The sequence below is a fragment of the Amblyomma maculatum genome, chromosome 7, assembly GCF_055883805.1.
Source record: "Amblyomma maculatum isolate TAMU_Amacu chromosome 7, ASM5588380v1, whole genome shotgun sequence".
In the NCBI taxonomy this organism is placed as follows: domain Eukaryota; kingdom Metazoa; phylum Arthropoda; class Arachnida; order Ixodida; family Ixodidae; genus Amblyomma; species Amblyomma maculatum.
The window spans coordinates 131,206,011-131,225,949 of record NC_139350.1 but is presented as its reverse complement, the minus strand read 5'-3'; the positions used below and the strand labels follow the sequence as shown (position 1 = coordinate 131,225,949).

The window sequence follows — 19,939 nt, the reverse complement described above, 5'->3', positions numbered from 1 at the left end:
CAAGATGTACAGGTCTTTCAGATATTTTTCTGCATACAATTTCAGTTTTGTCAGTTTGTCTTCACGTAAAAGCAGAGACATGGACCAATACACCTCATGCTTTACTGTGAGCACGGTCCCAGGCCGTGTCAAGCTCAGAAGAATGATAATTTAGGGCGCCTGGGCCGCGCACGGGCTTTTTTTCTTGGGCTCAGGTGAGGTACAGTCCACGACACGTGGTCCGTGCAGTGCTCTACCATGCAGCACCGTCGTGGCCTAGGCGTTTGCCTAAATGTGCTATAATATCCCTGCGGGCATGTTCTGTCCACATCTCTTGTCCACAGCTTGATTCATTCAGTTGATTATTTAACAAATCATTTAAACCTTTCACCGACCTAATTATCCCTTCTATTTTAATATACCTTTAAACAACAGTTATATCTGTCATATAAACTACCCATGAAACTGATCACTGATAATTCACGGACACTTTCGATGTCAGGGTCATGTCCATGCCACCCGTGAGCGAAGAAATGATTTCGCATTAGAAGAATTTGGAGTTAACTTCGGGTCCGCGTTTAAAGTTATGACGCGACTGCAGTATTACCTCCCGTCAACGGCTTCCCTTGCGCATCCTCGATGGGGTACGTTCACTTTCCCACTGGATTTATCCCTACTCCTCTATTTGTGCATCTATTATCTCACACATGCTCTTAGCATGCCGTCGTAAACGACAGCATTATGTGAAACACCACGCGATATATTTAAACCACTCGCATGAAGCAGACCCTCTAGGCTAAGGTGGTGAGAGATACATTTGTCAAGCTGAATGTATTTCATAAGATATGTAATGAGGATGATTATTGTGATAATGAATATGTATCACCTGACTATTCAGAGTGGATTTTTTTAGGTGTAGGAAATTGTCGCGAATTTAGTGCGCCCGTTATATACACTAGAAGGATCTCTGGAAACAAAGAGGAACCAGCTGATGACATTGGACTGGGTTGAATTTCATGGATCTCCAGTCTGTAACAGGTAAATTCACATCCTCTTTCTCGTGAGATGACAGGTAGTATCAGGCACCCGAAACGACATAAGACTCACAGGATAATGCCAATAGACCAGACGTCCACTTCGAAGCTGTGTCCTCTTTTGGCCAGGACCTCCGGGGCGATGTAGTTTGGGGCGTCACAGAAGGCCAGCCTCAGCTCACCATGGTAGCTGATGTGGGCGGAGAGCCCAAAGTCGCCTACTTTTAGTTCCATAGCCTCGTTTAGCAGGTTGCCGAGCTTGAGGACTCGGTGGACCATATGCTCCTGCGCCAGGTACTGGCAAGCTATAAGGAGCTGGCGAAGGAAATAGCGATACTTAGGCTCGGTCAGGCTCCCACGACTTCGGTGCATTTCTTTCATAGGCTGGAAAGCAATGCAGTGAAACGTTTGCTAACAGAAGCTGTTGAAATCATATGTCGCATCTACTATACAAGGCACCTGGTTTCAATAAAGCACCCGACAAGACTCGTCAGATGTGAGTGAATGAGTGCGATAGCCGGAAACATGCAATTAGGTTTCCGTTGTGTGCCACACATGTCGAAGGGCATGCTCCCAAATGTGAGTGATGATATCTAATTTGTTACTTTCAGCAAGACCCAGATTATTATGTATTACCTCACAATTTAGCTATCACACTATTCAGCTGCAGTCACATCTCAATATTTGCATAAGCCATGTGTAGGCGCTTAAGTGAGCAGATGTGCTTTATATAAGGAGGCGTGGTAAGATAAGAGAATTCGAGAATCTCTTGAGAGCAGGAGCTAGCGGTGAGGCCAATCTCTACTCTGAATGGGCTATTTTTGAATTTAAAACGCAAACCGCGACAGCTGGCGACTTGCGCTAAACGCTGATATAAGCACAGGAACAAGTACGGCCTTTTGAAAATATATATTTCTTTCCAAGCCCTCTAATAGGGCTCGTTGCGCATCTCCAGCATTCACGGTCCCGCTAGCAAGGAAAAATCGCATGCTCGCCTATCTCGAGCTTAATTATTTCAGGATGTCTTCCAGGAGTCTCGTTACAGGGCTTAGAGTAAACCCACTCTGCTGTACATTTTAACCAGGACATCGCGATTCATGTTAAGTGACGTAATATTCTCAGCACCCTTGACTTTTCACTATCATCATCGTCACTGTCACAAATTATTTACCCTTAGAGGCCCTTAGTTTAGGGCATTACACCACGGGTATGAAGTGGACGGGGGAGGAGCGCAACCATGAAATAATACATAACGCAATATATTTGAGAAATTCTAGAAGTCTATGATGCATCTTTTCTCGCTGTCACTAATGATTTACCCTTAAAGGCCCTTAGGGGCATTACATCGGGGGTTTGAAGCGGGGGGGGGGGGGGAGGAACGCAGCCATAGAATAATACATAAGACAATATATTTGAGAAATTCCTGAAGTGTATGATGCATCTTTTCTGTGTTAAGATTCGCCATTGACATGTGCGACAACCGACGCGGCCGCAGCGCAGAATCAGGCAAAGATTCGAGCGTTTCGGCCATTATAGCGCCGTCCGGTCGGCCGCCCAATGCTTCCTCCCGCGGGCGTGATCCAGCATGAGGATCTCGCACGTGCCGTAATGTGTGTGCGTGCTTTTGTGTGCATACACTGGCCAAGCCCGGCTCTCAGGGGAGAGCGCATCGCCCTCGCCTGTCTGCAGGAGGTGGAGGAGATTTCGTGCGCAATACCTTGAGTCATCACTGCTTACATGGACATGAATTCTTTTCCTTTCCCTTTGAACTGACGAGCGTATAAAGAGCAGCGGCCGTTTCCGCTACGACGGAGACACTTCAGAGCGAGACCAGCTTTTTGAGCGTGTCTGTTTTATCTCCGGGTCAGCTTCTCTGCCCGTTCCTACGTGATGTTGAATTAAACATTTGTTTTGTTAGTCGACGCCTCGTCTTTGCCGGGACCGCTGTTGCCTGCCGCCGATCCACGGAGCCGCAGGCCAACGCTACCCATGAAGCCACAACCAGCAGGTAACAACTGGTGGCAGCGGTGCGATACCCTGGCGCAAGCCAAATCTAACATTCTTCAGAATATTTGAGGAACACTAAACAACTATATATCGTGATGGATTGTCATGTTTTAGGACTCTTAGTACTAAAATGAAAAAGTGCCTGAAAAAGCAGACAAATTTTCATTATGTAGTTAGGGAGAATACCACTACAAATTGAAATTTCTCGTCGTTGTGACGCTGACAGGCAGGGAAGACAGCACGAAGAGTGAGGTTCGCGATTGTATAATTGAATGAAAGCGCAAAAAAGAAATGAAGCGAACGTTGTCCATGTTTAATCACTAAGCAATCAGCTAGGTGCATACATGTAAATTAGACCATTGTGGAATTTGCCAGTAGGTAAGTGCTGTACTGGCATATAACAGCAATTAAACCCAAAGCTAAAAACCGATTCTGTGCTCCTCTGTGGATTACATATTCAGAGCATATTCTAGCCCACAGAGAAGCAGGGAATCAGACGCCGGGATTCGTATTGTCTTTCAGCAAAGCGAGACAGCTAGGCTATTTCTCTATTTAACCCCCAAATTAACCTTTAGTCAACTTGAAGTCCACGTAGGCAATTGGTACGCAAACAATGAATTGCTGCGGCTTGTAGTAAACTGCCCCAAATAGTAACAAAATCCCTTTTCACGCTTTTTGCATGCTCGCTTTAGCATCACCAAATAGGGGCAGTCAAAAATCCAAAGCCTTGCGAAAGTATAATATTCAAGACTACGATGGGAATTGAGGCACTCAGATGCACGAACAGCTACAAAGACATATCCCTCTTCGGCAGAGCTCCGTGATGATATAGACGTGGTTGTCTTCAAAGTACCTGTGGAAGCGAACGATGTGCTGGTGGTTTTGGCTCTTGTGTATTTGTATCTCTTGGGCTATCTGAACCAGACAGGTACAAACCATTAGAAATGGCAACCAGTCATAATGTTAAAAGTATAACAAAAAGCCAAACTAATTGAAGCAGGCAATTGAACAGTTAGTGAAGTTCTTCATTGAAACTATAAATCTTATCCCGGACCCAAACCAACATTCATAGCTACAACATTTCAAATGCACTCGTGCTTACGGTACCAACTAATTTTTTCGTACTAAAATGTTTTGCAAGGAGCGCAAAAGCCTGAGAAAATACAGTAAACACGAATCCTCAGATGATATGTACCTTTACTTTTTGCCGGGGATTCATGAGCAGTGCCTTGGAGATGATCTTGCCGGCGAAAACCATGTTTGTCTCCTTGTCCCGAAATTCGTAGCACTTTGCATAGGCACCCTGCAAAAATTAGGCTTTGGGTAAATGCCCTCATTCCCTCTTTCCCTCCCTTTATTCAAGGGACGGAATAGGGACCACTTGCATGAAGCGGTTGGTAAAAATGGTCTCATTTCAACTATGCATCTCGTGAACCTTCTTAGAAAAAAAGAGAGAAGGAATAAAGCAAAAAAATTCTAAAGCAGCTGGCAGCAGAAAACAAACTTCTGAGAGAGCAGTTGGCTTACATGATGAAAAGAATAGAAACCCTCGAAAGAATCACGAGAGCGTCCGTTCCTACATCAAAACAAACGGCAAGTCCTTAACCTCCCCTACCTTGTGGCGTTCTTAACACGTGTGTCGTAAACGCGACTGTGCCACCAGATACAGAGGTTGAATCATCCAATAGCTTAAAACGTCCGGCACCCTCGGACAGTGAGCCGGAAGTCATACCTAAAAAACCTGCGAAAATCTCCCCTCAGGGAACCCCTCAGGAACCAACCAGGGACGAGCAAGGCGTAAAATCCAAAAAACCTTTGGAAAGCTAACCTGAGGAACCCCTCTAAAACCAACCAGGGACGAAGACATCAGGAAACTCGAAGCCAAAATTAATGCCAACACAACTGACCATCACGCCAGACTCAATGCCTTAAACAAAAGTCTCACTGATAGGGATGCAATTAGCAACGCCCGTATGGACACACAGGATACAATTTTAGGCGACCTACAAACTAGAGTGGCAGCCATGGAAACCAAAGTAGCAGCCATAGAAACAGCAATTGCCAGTCAATCCGCCAGACTAGATATAATTATCGACAGGTTGTCGGCAACTCCGACAACCTTGCCAAATCTTCAGCATTAAGATGGCCCCTCGCCAAGAAATTGAGGTATGGCAGTAGAACTGCAGGACGTTCCGCGGCAAGCGGGACAACCTGCTGCTCCACATTCAAAACTCAGCTAGCAAACCAGATGTAATAGCGCTCCAAGAAAAGAGGGGACCAATCAATTTACCAGGCTACAAAGCTTTTGTACAAACAGGCGTGTCGAACAAGCGGGACCAGCTCACCGCGACTTTCATTCAGCGAAACATCACCGCCATACAGCACACATTCGATGACACCGACGTCACTTACACTTTGCTAGAAATTGTCCCGAGGAAAAAAAGAGATACAACGCTCTTCGTCCTAAACTTGTAGAGCTCACCCAAAGACGCGGGCTCAGGAATACCGCGTCTACTAGAGAAGGTACTAAAGCTCGCAGCCAGAGCGCAGTTACTGGTGGTAGGCGATTTTAACGCACGTCACACGGCATGAGGTTACAATAAAACCACGCCCAAAGGCATCATAATCTGGGAAGCAGCCCAAGATTTTGGTTTCTCCATTCTTAACGATCCACAGGAAGTCACTAGAATAGGCAACAGCGTAAGTGCAGACACCTCTCCTGATCTAACACTAAGCAAAAATATTCGGGACGCTCGATGGAACAACGCGCAACACTCGCTAGGCTGTGACCACTACATTATCTCCGTCAAGTTCAACACAACGCCACATAAACGGCTAACCGCAAAAGCCACAATTACGGACTGGGACAAATTTAGAAAACTGAGGGAACAAACCGCCCCCTCCAACATAACCGACCTTAACGATTGGACCAGCGCACTTATTAATGACGTTCACAGCACCACAGCCGAAATACAATCCGCCGGTCAGGACAACACAACCACGGACGCGCGGCTACTGCACATGTGGGAGGCTCACGCTAGTTTACTTTGCCGTTGGAAAAAGCAGCGTTTCAACAGAACGCTGCGACGGCGCATTGCACAACTAGAGAGGCAGATCGAGGCACATGCCAGCGACCTGGAGAAGCAACACTGGGGGCAAATCTGCGATGGAATGAACGGACAGCTCGGCAGTAAGAAAACCTGGCTCTTGCTCCGACACTTGCTCGACCCAACGCAAACAAAATCTGCTGCGCGGGATCACCACGCACAAATTATACAAAAGTATGAAGGCACGGACGCGGAGCTACTAAATGCACTATGTCAAATGTACCTGAACACGACACCTAGCACAAGCCCACACCCTATGTATGGAGGACTCCCCAATGAACAGTTGGACGAGGACTTTGCGGAAGCGGAGATGTTGTACGCGATAGGACAACTCAGGACGACCTCGGCGGTGGGACCAGACGGCGTCTCAAACAAAATCCTCAGGAACCTAGATATCGGCTCAGTTTCGGCCCTAACTGACCTCATGAACACCTACTGGAGGAAAGGAGAGGTACCGCAAGAATGGAAACATGCCAAAGTGGCATTCATACCGAAACCAGGGAAGAAGCTTAACATAGAAAACCTAAGACCCATTTCGTTAACGTCGTGCCTAGGCAAATTAATGGAACACATCGTTTTCAACAGGCTGCAGGGTTATGTAGAGGACAACGACCTCATCCCCTCAACCATGATAGGATTCAGACCCAACCTCTCCAAGCAGGATGTCATGATCCAGCTGTCGAGGGATGTTATGGATCGCAGGTACTGTCATGGAACGAGGGCAATACTTGGGCTTGATCTCTGTAAAGGCTTCGATAACGTCTCGCACGAGGCGATATTAGAAAACCTCTCGCTTTTGAATCCTGGAGAGAGAGTCTTCGGGTACGTCCGATCCTTCCTTACGAACAGGACGGCCGAGCTTACTCTCGGCGCGATCAAAACAGACCCCATAAATCTGGGCGGACAGGGAACACCACAAGGCTCTGTGATGTCGCCGTTCCTCTTCAACATTGCACTGATAACACTGCCCCCCAGACTCGCCGCCATCGAGGGGCTACAGCATACGTTTTACGCGGGCGACATTACCCTGCGGGTGAACAGGGGAAGTGATGCCCAAATAGAAAGTGTGCTTCAGGAAGCAGTCGACACCATTGAGACTTACGCTCTAAGGGCGGGTCTTGAATGTTCACACTCTAAGTCCGAACTCCTTGTAGTTCGAGAAGGCCCCAATCGAAAGAAATGACCTCCGCCTCCTGCAATCAGGGTAGAGCTCAAAGGACTTCCAATCAAACAAGTAGAGACCATCAGAATCCTAGGCACGTTCATTCAGAGTAACCACAGAAATTTAGGAACATTAGATAAACTGACCACAACAGTCACCCAAACAGCCAGACTAATCAAGCGAATAGCCAACAAGAGGAGGGGCATGAAAGAACGCGACACCTGTCGACTCATTCAGGCTTTTGTCATCACCAGGCTAGTCTACACCCTGCCCTATCTGTACCTCTACCAAGACGAAAAGCGAAAGGTTGAATGTCTTATCCGGCAAGCTTACAAGAAAGCACTAGGACTATCTAGAAACACCTCAACCGATAGGCTCTTAGCTCTTGGAATGCACAACACACTTGATGAACTCAAGGAAGCGCATTTAATAGCGCAGTACTAAGGAAGTAAGGAAATAACAAGAAGAATAAGATTGGGATGGAGCGCATTTGGCAAGCACTCGCAGATTATGACTAGTAGCTTACCGGTATCGCTCAAGAGGAAAGTATACAACAGTTGCATCTTGCCTGTACTCACCTATGGGGCTGAAACGTGGAGGCTAACCAAGAGAGTTTTACTTAAGTTGAGGACAACCCAGAGGGCTATGGAACGAAAAATGTTAGGGGTAACATTAAGAGATAGAAAGCGTGCAGAGTGGGTCAGAGAAATAACTCAAGTTACCGACATTCTAGTGGAAATTAAGAAGAAGAAATGGACATGGGCAGGACATGTAATGCGAAGAGGATAACCGACGGTCGCTGAGGGTAACAAACTGGATTCCAAGGGGAAGGAAAGCGTAGCAGGGGGCGGCAGAAAGTTAGGTGGGCGGATGAGATTAAGAAGTTCGCAGGGGTCAGGTGGATTCAGCTAGCACAGAACCGGGTTAAGTGGAGAAATATGGGAGAGGCCTTCGCCCTGCAGTGGGTATAATCAGGCTGATGATGATGATGATGACTCCAGACTGGCGCGCACCAAACCCGGGAGGCTTGCCTTGCTGAGGCTAGGCATCAATGCCGAACCCATGGCAGACGATCCCAGGCAAATACCCACAGCAATCAGGAAGGAGCTTGTTATTAAGCCCCTCCCTAAGAATATGCACCCCATTCACCCCGAAGGCAGGCGACTAGCACGCGAACGTGCACTACACAACAAATACAAAGGAAATCATTCGGTTGCTTACGTAGATGCGGCCGAATATGAAGAGACGGACTGCAGTTTCGCGATTTGTGCGGTGACTGGGGCCCGTGAGTCCACGCCTACCAAAATCTTAGCTTCAGCTACTGTGCGCACCAGAACCTCCGTGGCTGCAGAGGAAGCAGCCATCGCGCTGGCTATCGCTTCTACCGAAGCAGATGTTATAGTCAGTGATTCCAAAACAGCCGTACGGAATTTCGGGAGGGGCCGTCTGTCGGCTGCCGCCAGGAATATCCTTAAAAGCTACCGTCCAGTCCCTGGTAGGACGATAGAACTGGTATAGGTTCCGGCTCACTCGGGCAATCCCGGGAACGAGAAGGCTCACGAATATGCCCGAGGTTTCGTCGGCCGGGCGGTGAGCACCTCGTTTCCCGCGGGCGCGAGGGAGGGCTTGCTCTCGTTCCATGATATAACTCGCCATTTTAGCCTGGGAAGGCGCATCTTCCCTCCACCACACAAGTCATTAAGCAAGGCCCAGGAGATACTCTGGCGCCAGCTACAAACCCGCTCCTTCCCCTGCCCCAAAGTTTATTCATATATATTCAAAGAGCAGGTTGACCCTGAATGCAGAGTGTGGCGTCGACGCTACTTTAGACCACATTACATGGGGGTGCGCGGCCTATCCACCACCCGCCGATTTGCCGCCAGCTCCATCTCTGGAGGAGTGGGAGGCCGTGCTGCGCTGCTCGGACCCGGCCATCCAGGCTCGGGTCACTGAGTGGGCCGAAGAGATCGCCGACAGGACGCAACTGGCGGCCATCTGGCGCGGCCAGCAATCAAACTGAACCTTTTAAAGCCGATGAAATAAATGTTTTCCCATCCATCCATCCATCCATCTAATTAAAATTTCTCGCTTTTTCCACCTGCCCCTAAATCTGTCGCTCCAAGATTCAAACCAAAAACATTATTCTTATTTGAACTTACTCGAAAAAAAAGACCAGTGAAAAGGGCAAACAATTTGAAGAGGGCCTCTGCACGATAGCTGCTTAGCAGGCTTAAGATCTCACTTGCAACATCAGTCTAGTTTCGGCCATATGCACAAAGGAAATGCGCGTTTTTGTTGCTTGCGCATGCGGTAGTTTCGCACGAACACAGGCTTTAATCACCTTTTTTTTTGCTAGAATAAACTGCAGATATGGCGGAGATGACGCTTTGCAATGAATAGTGAGTTCCACGAGCAATAACAAGTTTTACTGGCACCATACTTTACTTTTTTCAAAGAATGTGGTGTGACCCTAACATCCCTCTTTACCGCGCAGAGGAATTATCTCGCGCGTTTCTTTGGACTTTTAAATTTTCGCCGAACGGTCGGCGAGCGCGCGTGAGAAAGAGAGAGAGAGTGGCATTTTAATGAATGCAGAATATATTTGCGTTCTCTTAAAGAGAAAGCTCATGCAGCAACCAGTTTCCAGTTTAACAATCCGCCCACCTTTCTTCCTAAATTACTCCCTTATCAGAGTGATAGTTCTTGAATTCCTTTTCTAATAATGATTCACTAAACTCGGCAGGTGCACGCGGACTCACCGTGTTTTGTTCCGCAGCACAGATCGTTATCTATAGCATGTTCGAACTAGACTATTTGAATTCTTCGCCAAGGATCGCAGTCAGGCTTGCAAAAGCCAGCAGTGTTCAGGGATTTTCGAGACACTACACGCGGGTTAATCTCAATGTCCGTAGCGAAGCCTACGTTCGCTGGTATTCTGATCCCAACGTACACGTCGATAGAACCTCCGCCAACGATTTATCTTTTTTCGGACCCAAGTTCACCTAGTAAGCACCCTAATTTCGAAAGTTTCCTTTGGTTGCTTGCCCTACGTGCGAACGTTGTTACCACGTAACCAGGTGAGTGACGACTGGCTAATTAGCACCAATCCCTGCTTTGTTCGACAATACAGTGGCTGGACAGGACAAAGAAGGGCACATAGTGAATGTGTGCCCAGTATGGTCTTGCATGTAGCAGTACTATTTCACTTGTCATCATTCATTGGGAAATACCGATACTTAGGCTCAGTCAGGCTCCCACGACGTCGGTGCATTTCTTTCATAGGCTGGAAAGCAATGCAGTGAAACGTTTGCTAACAGAAGCTGTTGAAATCATATGTCGCATCTACTATACAAGGCACCTGGTTTCAATAAAGCACCCGACAAGACTCGTCAGATGTGAGTGAATGAGTGCGATAGCCGGAAACATGCAATTAGGTTTCCGTTGTGTGCCAAACATGTCGAAGGGCATGCTCCCAAATGTGAGTGATATCTAATTTGTTACTTTCAGCAAGACCCAGATTATTATGTATTACCTCACAATTTAGCTATCACACTATTCAGCTGCAGTCACATCTCAATATTTGCATAAGCCATGTGTAGGCGCTTAAGTGAGCAGATGTGCTTTATATAAGGAGGCGTGGTAAGATAAGAGAATTCGAGAATCTCTTGAGAGCAGGAGCTAGCGGTGAGGCTAATCTCTACTCTGAATGGGCTATTTTTGAATTTAAAACGCACACCGCGACAGCTGGCGACTTGCGCTAAACGCTGATATAAGCACAGGAACAAGTACGGCCTTTTGAAAATATATATTTCTTTCCAAGCCCTCTAACAGGGCTCGTTGCGCATCTCCAGCATTCACGGTCCCGCTAGCAAGGAAAAATCGCATGCTCGCCTATCTCGAGCTTAATTATTTCAGGATGTCTTCCAGGAGTCTCGTTACAGGGCTTAGAGTAAACCCACTCTGCTGTACATTTTAACCAGGACATCGCGATTCATGTTAAGTGACGTAATATTCTTCTCAGCACCCTTGACTTTTCACTATCATCATCGTCACTGTCACAAATTATTGACCCCTTAGAGGCCCATAGTTCAGGGCATTACACCACGGGTATGAAGTGGACGGAGGAGGAGCGCAACCATGAAATAATACATAACGCAATATATTTGAGAAATTCTAGAAGTCTATGATGCATCTTTTCTCGCTGTCACTAATGATTTACCCTTAAAGGCCCTTAGGGGCATTACATCGGGGGTTTGAAGCGGGGGGGGGGGGGGAGGAACGCAGCCATAGAATAATACATAAGACAATATATTTGAGAAATTCCTGAAGTGTATGATGCATCTTTTCTGTGTTAAGATTCGCCATTGACATGTGCGACAACCGACGCGGCCGCAGCGCAGAATCAGGCGAAGATTCGAGCGTTTCGGCCATTATAGCGCTGTCCGGTCGGCCGCCTAATGCTTCCTCCCGCGGGCGTGATCCAGTATGATGATCTCGCACGTGCCGTAATGTGTGTGCGTGCTTTTGTGAGCATACGCTGGCCAAGCTCGGCTCTCAAGGGAGAGAGCATCGCCCTCGCCTGTCTGCAGGAGGTGGAGGAGATTTCGTGCGCAATACCTTGAGTCATCACTGCTTACTTGGACATGAATTCTTTTCCTTTCCCTTTGAACTGACGAGCGTATAAAGAACAGCGGCCGTTTCCGCTACGACGGAGACACTTCAGAGAGAGACGAGCTTTTTGAGCGTGTCTGTTTTATCTCCGGGTCAGCTTCTCTGCCCGTTCCTACGTGATGTTGAATTAAACATTTGTTTTGTTAGTCGACGCCTCGTCTTTGCCGGGACCGCTGTTGCCTGCCGCCGATCCACGGAGCCGCAGGCCAACGCTACCCATGAAGCCACAACCAGCAGGTAACAACTGGTGGCAGCGGTGCGATACCCTGGCGCAAGCCAAATCTAACATTCTTCAGAATATTTGAGGAACACTAAACAACTATATATCGTGATGGATGGTCATGTTTTAGGACTCAGCCGGGGCGTTAGTACTAAAATGAAAAAGTGCCTGAAAAAGCAGACAAATTTTCATTATGTAGTTAGGGAGAATACCACTACAAATTGAAATTTCTCGTCGTTGTGACGCTGACAGGCAGGGAAGACAGCACGAAGAGTGAGGTTCGCGATTGTATAATTGAACGAAAGCGCAAAAAAGAAATGAAGCGGACGTTGTCCATGTTCAATCACTAAGCAATCAGCTAGGTGCATACATGTAAATTAGACCATTGTGGAATTTGCAAGTAGGTAAGTGCTGTGCTGGCATATAACAGCAATTAAACCCAAAGCTCCAAACCGATTCTGTGCTCCTCTGTGGACTACATATTCTGAGCATATTCTAACCCACAGAGAAGCAGGGAATCAGACGCCGGGATTCGTATTGTCTTTCAGCAAAGCGAGACAGCTAAGCTATTTCTCTATTTAACCCCCAAATTAACCTTTAGTCAACTTGAAGTCCACGTAGGCAATTGGTATGCAAACAATGAATGGCTGCGGCTTGTAGTAAACTGCCCCAAATAGTAACAAAATCCCTTTTCACGCTTTTTGCATGCTCGCTTTAGCATCACCAAATAGGGGCAGTCAAAAATCCAAAGCCTTGCGAAAGTATAATATTCAAGACTACGATGGGAATTGAGGGACTCAGATGCACGAACAGCTACAAAGACATATCCCTCTTCGACAGAGCTCCGTGATGATATAGACGTGGTTGTCTTCAAAGTACCTGTGGAAGCGAACGATGTGCTGGTGGTTTTGGCTCTTGTGTATTTGTATCTCTTGGGCTATCTGAACCAGACAGGTACAAACCATTAGAAATGGCAACCAGTCATAATGTTAAAAGTATAACAAAAAGCCAAACTAATTGAAGCAGGCAATTGAACAGTTAGTGAAGTCCTTCATTGAAATTATAAATCTTATCCCGGACCCAAACCAACATTCATAGCTACAACATTTCAAATGCACTCGTGCTTACGGTACCAACTAATTTTTTCGTACTAAAATGTTTTGCAAGGAGCGCAAAAGCCTGAGAAAATACAGTAAACACGAATCCTCAGATGATATGTACCTTTACTTTTTGCCGGGGATTCATGAGCAGTGCCTTGGAGATGATCTTGCCGGCGAAAACCATGTTTGTCTCCTTGTCCCGAAATTCGTAGCACTTTGCATAGGCACCCTGCAAAAATTAGGCTTTGGGTAAATGTCCTCATTCCCTCTTTCCCTCCCTTTTTTCAAGGGGCGGAATAGGGACCACTTGCATGAAGCGGTTGGTAAAAATGGTCTCATTTCAACTATGCATCTCGTGAACCTTCTTAGAAAAAAAGATAGAAGGAATAAAGCAAAAAAATTCTAAAGCGGCTGGCAGCAGAAAACAAACTTCTGAGAGAGCAGTTGGCTTACATGATGAAAAGAATAGAAACCCTCGAAAGAATCACGAGAGCGTCAGTTCCTACATCAAAACAAACGGCAAGTCCTAAACCTCCCCTACCTTCTGGCGTTCTTAACACGTGTGTCGTAATCGCGACTGTGCCACCAGATATGGAGGTTGAATCATCCAATAGCTTAAAACGTCCGGCACCCTCGGACAGTGAGCCGGAAGTCATACCTAAAAAACCTGCGAAAATCTCCCCTCAGGGAACCCCTCAGGAACCAACCAGGGACGAGCAGGGCGTAAAAGCAAAAAAACCTTTGGAAAGCTCCCCTGAGGGAACCCCTCTAGAACCAACCAGGGACGAGGACATCAGGAAACTCGAAGCCAAAACTAATGCCAAAACAAATGACCATCACGCCAGACTCAATGCCTTAAACAAAAGTCTCACTGATAGGGATGCAATTAGCAACGCCCGTATGGACACACCGGATAAAATTTTAGGCGACCTACAAACTAGAGTGGAAGCCATGGAAACCAAAGTAGCAGCCATAGAAACAGCAATTGCCAGTCAATCCGCCAGACTAGATATAATTATCGACAGGTTGTCGGCAACTCCGACAACCTTACCCAATCTTCAGCACAAAGATGGCCCCTCGCCAAGAAATTGAGGTATGGCAGTGGAACTGCAGGACGTTCCGCGGCAAGCGGGACAACCTGCTGCTCCACATTCAAAACTCAGCTAGCAAACCAGATGTAATAGCGCTCCAAGAAAATAGGGGACCAATCAATTTACCAGGCTACAAAGCTTTTGTACAAACAGGCGTGTCGAACAAGCGAGACCAGCTCACCGCGGCTTTCATTCAGCGAAACATCACCGCCATACAGCACACATTCGATGACACCGACGTCAATTACACTTTGCTAGAAATTGTCCGGAGGAAAAAAAGAGATACAACGCTCTTCGTCCTAAACTTGTACAGCTCACCCAAAGACGCGGGCTCAGGAATACCGCGTCTACTAGAGAAGGTACTAAAGCTCGCAGCCAGGGCGCAGTTACTGGTGGTAGGCGATTTTAACGCACGTCACATGGCATGGGGTTACAATAAAACCCCGCCCAAAGGCATCAGAATCTGGGAAGCAGCCCAAGATTTTGGTTTCTCCATTCTTAACGATCCACAGGAAGTCACTAGAATAGGCAACAGCGTAAGTGCAGACATCTCTCCTGATCTAACACTAAGCAAAAACATTCGGGACGCTCGATGGAACAACACGCAACACTCGCTAGGCTGTGACCACTACATTATCTCCGTCAAGTTCAACACAACGCCACATAAACGGCTAACCGCAAAAGCCACAATTACGGACTGGGACAAATTTAGAAAACTGAGGGAACAAACCGCCCCCTCCAAGATAACCGACCTTAACGACTGGACCAGCGCACTTATTAATGACGTTCACAGCACCACAGCCGAAATACAATCCGCCGGTCAGGACAACACAACCACGGACGCGCGGCTACTGCACATGTGGGAGGCTCACGCTAGTTTACTTTGCCGTTGGAAAAAGCAGCGTTTCAACAGAACGCTGCGACGGCGCATTGCACAACTAGAGAGGCAGATCGAGGCACATGCCAGCGACCTGGAGAAGCAACAGTGGGGGCAAATCTGCGATGGAATGAACGGACAGCTCGGCAGTAAGAAAACCTGGCTCTTGCTCCGACACTTGCTCGACCCAACGCAAACAAAATCTGCTGCGCGGGATCACCACGCACAAATTATACAAAAGTATGAATGCACGGACGCGGAGCTACTAAATGCACTATGTCAAATGTACCTGAACACGACACCTAGAACTAGCCCACTCCCTATGTATGGAGGACTCCCCAATGAACAGTTGGACGAGGACTTTGCGGAAGCGGAGATGTTGTACGCGATAGGACAACTCAGGACGACCTCGGCGGCGGGACCAGACGGCGTCTCAAACAAAATCCTCAGGAACCTAGATATCGGCTCAGTTTCGGCCCTAACTGACCTCATGAACACCTACTGGAGGAAAGGAGAGGTACCGCAAGAATGGAAACATGCCAAAGTGGCATTCATACCGAAACCAGCGAAGAAGCTTAACATAGAAAACCTAAGACCCATTTCGTTAACGTCGTGCCTAGGCAAATTAATGGAACACATCGTTTTCAACCGGCTGCAGGGTTATGTAGAGGACAACGACCTCATCCCCTCAACCATGATAGGATTCAGACCCAACCTCTCCACGCAGGATGTCATGATCCAGCTGTCGAGGGATGTTATGGATCGCAGGTACTGTCATGGAACGAGGGCAATACTTGGGCTTGATGTCTGTAAAGCCTTCGATAACGTCTCGCACGAGGCGATATTAGAAAACCTCTCGCTTTTGAATCCTGGAGACAGAGTCTTCGGGTACGTCCGATCCTTCCTTACGAACAGGACGGCCGAGCTTACTCTCGGCGCGATCAAAACAGACCCCATAAATCTGGGCGGACAGGGAACACCACAAGGCTCTGTGATGTCGCCGTTCCTCTTCAACATTGCACTGATAACACTGCCCCCCAGACTCGCCGCCATCGAGGGGCTACAGCATACGTTTTACGCGGACGACATTACCCTGTGGGTGAACAGGGGAAGTGATGCCCAAATAGAAAGTGTGCTTCAGGAAGCAGTCGACACCATTGAGACTTACGCTCTAAGGGCGGGTCTTGAATGTTCACACTCTAAGTCCGAACTCCTTGTAGTTCGAGAAGGCCCCAATCGAAAGAAATGACCTCCGCCTCCTGCAATCAGGGTAGAGCTCAAAGGACTGCCAATCAAACAAGTAGACACCATCAGAATCCTAGGCATGTTCATCCAGAGTAACCACAGAAATTTAGGAACATTAGATAAACTGACCACAACAGTCACCCAAACAGCCAGACTAATCAAGCGAATAGCCAACAAGAGGAGGCGCATAAAAGAACGCCACACCTGTCGACTCATTCAGGCTTTCGTCATCACCAGGCTAGTCTACACCCTGCCCTATCTGTACCTTTACCAAGACGAAAAGCAAAAGGTTGAATGTCTTATCCGGCAAGCGTACAAGACAGCACTAGGACTATCTAGAAACACCTCAACCGATAGGCTCTTAGCTCTTGGAATGCACAACACACTTGATGAACTCAAGGAAGCGCATTTAATAGCGCAGTACTCCAGACTGGCGCGCACCAAAGCCGGGAGGCTTGTCTTGCTGAGGCTAGGCATCAATGCCGAACCCATGGCAGACGATCCCAGGCAAATACCCACAGCAATCAGGAAGGAGCTTGTTATTAAGCCCCTCCCTAAGAATATGCACCCCATTCACCCCGAAGGCAGGCGACTAGCACGCGAACGTGCACTACACAACAAATACAAAGGAAATCATTCGGTTGCTTACGTAGATGCGGCCGAATATGAAGAGACGGACCGCAGTTTCGCGATTTGTGCGGTGACTGGGGCCCGTGAGTCCACGCCTACCAAAATCTTAGCTTCAGCTACTGTGCGCACCAGAACCTCCGTGGCTGCAGAGGAAGCAGCCATCGCGCTGGCTATCGCTTCTACCGAAGCAGATGTTATAGTCAGTGATTCCAAAACAGCCGTACGGAATTTCGGGAGGGGCCGTCTGTCGGCTGCCGCCAGGAATATCCTTAAAAGCTACCGTCCAGTCCCTGGTAGGACGATAGAACTGGTATAGGTTCCGGCTCACTCGGGCAATCCCGGGAACGAGAAGGCTCACGAATATGCCCGAGGTTTCGTCGGCCGGGCGGTGAGCACCTCGTTTCCCGCGGGCGCGAGGGAGGGCTTGCTCTCGTTCCATGATATAACTCGCCATTTTAGCCTGGGAAGGCGCATCTTCCCTCCACCACACAAGTCATTAAGCAAGGCCCAGGAGATACTCTGGCGCCAGCTACAAACCCGCTCCTTCCCCTGCCCCAAAGTTTATTCATATATATTCAAAGAGCAGGTTGACCCTGAATGCAGAGTGTGGCGTCGACGCTACTTTAGACCACATTACATGGGGGTGCGCGGCCTATCCACCACCCGCCGATTTGCTGCCAGCTCCATCTCTGGAGGAGTGGGAGGCCGTGCTGCGCTGCTCGGACCCGGCCATCCAGGCTCGGGTCACTGAGTGGGCCGAAGAGATCGCCGACAGGACGCAACTGGCGGCCATCTGGCGCGGCCAGCAATCAAACTGAACCTTTTAAAGCCGATGAAATAAATGTTTTCCCATCCATCCATCCATCCATCCATCTAATTAAAATTTCTCGCTTTTTCCACCTGCCCCTAAATCTGTCGCTCCAAGATCCAAACCAACAACATTATTCTTATTTGAGCTTACTCGAAAAAATAGACCAGTGAAAAGGGCAAACAATTTGAAGAGGGCCTCTGCACGATAGCTGCTTAGCAGGCTTAAGATCTCACTTGCAACATCAGTCTAGTTTCGGCCATATGCACAAAGGAAATGCGCGTTTTTGTTGCTTGCGCATGCGGTAGTTTCGCACGAACACAGGCTTTAATCACCTTTTTTTTTGCTAGAATAAACTGCAGGTATGGCGGAGATGACGCTTTGCAATGAATAGTGAGTTCCACGAGCAATAACAAGTTTTACTGGCACCATACTTTACTTTTTCAAAGAATGTGGTGTGACCCTAACATCCCTCTTTACCGCGCAGAGGAATTATCTCGCGCGTTTCTTTGGACTTTTAAAGTTTCGCCGAACGGTCGGCGACTGCGCGTGAGAAAGAGAGAGAGAGAGTGGCATTTTAATGAATGCAGAATATATTTGCGTTCTCTTAAAGAGAAAGCTCATGCAGCAACCAGTTTCCAGTTTAACAATCCGCCCACCTTTCTTCCTAATTTACTCCCTTGTCAGAGTGATAGTGCTTGAATTCCTTTTCTAATAATGATTCACTAAACTCGGCAGGTGCACGCGGACTCACCGTGTTTTGTTCCGCAGCACAGATCGTTATCTATAGCATGTTCGAACTAGACTATTTGAATTCTTCGCCAAGGATCGCAGTCAGGCTTGCAAAAGCCAGCAGTGTTCAGGGATTTTCGAGACACTACACGCGGGTTAATCTCAATGTCCGTAGCGAAGCCTACGTTCGCTGGTATTCTGATCCCAACGTACACGTCGATAGAACCTCCGCCAACGATTTATCTTTTTTCGGACCCAAGTTCACCTAGTAAGCACCCTAATTTCGAAAGTTTCCTTTGGTTGCTTGCCCTACGTGCGAACGTTGTTACCACGTAACCAGGTGAGTGACGACTGGCTAATTAGCACCAATCCCTGCTTTGTTCGACAATACAGTGGCTGGACAGGACAAAGAAGGGCACATAGTGAATGTGTGCCCAAGATGGTCTTGCATGTAGCAGTACTATTTCACTTGTCATCATTCATTGGGAAGTGTCAAAGCAATAACGGACGCTATAGCTCCTCCCCTTCATCTACCCTCCCTTTACGACAGTGTCAACTTAGATATAAGCCTTGCCCTCATGCCGGTCTCATAGGTAGCTGTCACATTACAGGAGATGCTAACAAACACGTGGTGCAACACCCACAAAGCAAGTCCACCATCGCAGTGACAAAAGGACATCATGCAGAATCTGCATTTCGAATCATGCGCCTCTCTCCAAAATAGCCTTCAGTGTTACAATATGAAGCTCTGCTACGGGCGGTGCCACCCAGAACCGACTGAAGACCCTACCTTGCCGCGGAATTTGCCACGCACATATTCTTTTCTCGAGTTCTCGTCAACGATGACCTCCGGAATGACCCTGCTTGCAGCGGCCCCAGTCTTGGTCGGGAGGGCCGAAGGCATCGTTCCCAGTCAGCAAACCTAACAGGCCCAACCTCAGCCAGAAAGATGAATGGTTTTGAAACTTTCACAAAGCACCACAACTGACGGTTCTAGAATGACGGTAGATTGGCGGATGCGAAAGGCCTAGATGCTTTTCATTGGCTTCGGGCAAGCGCGAGGATATGCCCAATTATCATTTACTTCACGTGTCACATGCGCCTTTGCAGCCATCTTCTTCTTCTTCTTCGGCCTCGTTATAATGGCACATACCCACAGCGGGTTTGGCCAGAATTCGATGTAGGGGACATAATATTACTGAGAAGGTCGATTTGACTGTGTGATGAATACCCTAATAATTAGAAGTCAGTGTTGCTGAAATATCTTGAATTTTGA

The 19,939-nt window shown here is 47.7% G+C and overlaps 1 protein-coding gene across 1 annotated transcript; it reads right to left on the bottom strand.

Moving 5' to 3' along the window:
• Window positions 1–1,082: 1,082 nt before the first annotated feature.
• Window positions 1,083–19,567, bottom strand: LOC146184741 (serine/threonine-protein kinase PLK1-like). Its single transcript, XM_084608612.1, has 4 exons — window positions 19,454–19,567; window positions 13,402–13,509; window positions 4,216–4,323; window positions 1,083–1,397 (listed from the first exon to the last, which is right to left on the bottom strand). Exons 1-4 carry the CDS (start codon window positions 19,565–19,567, stop codon window positions 1,083–1,085), a joined length of 645 nt encoding a protein of 214 aa, XP_084464738.1.
• Between the last annotated feature and the right edge of the window lie 372 nt (window positions 19,568–19,939).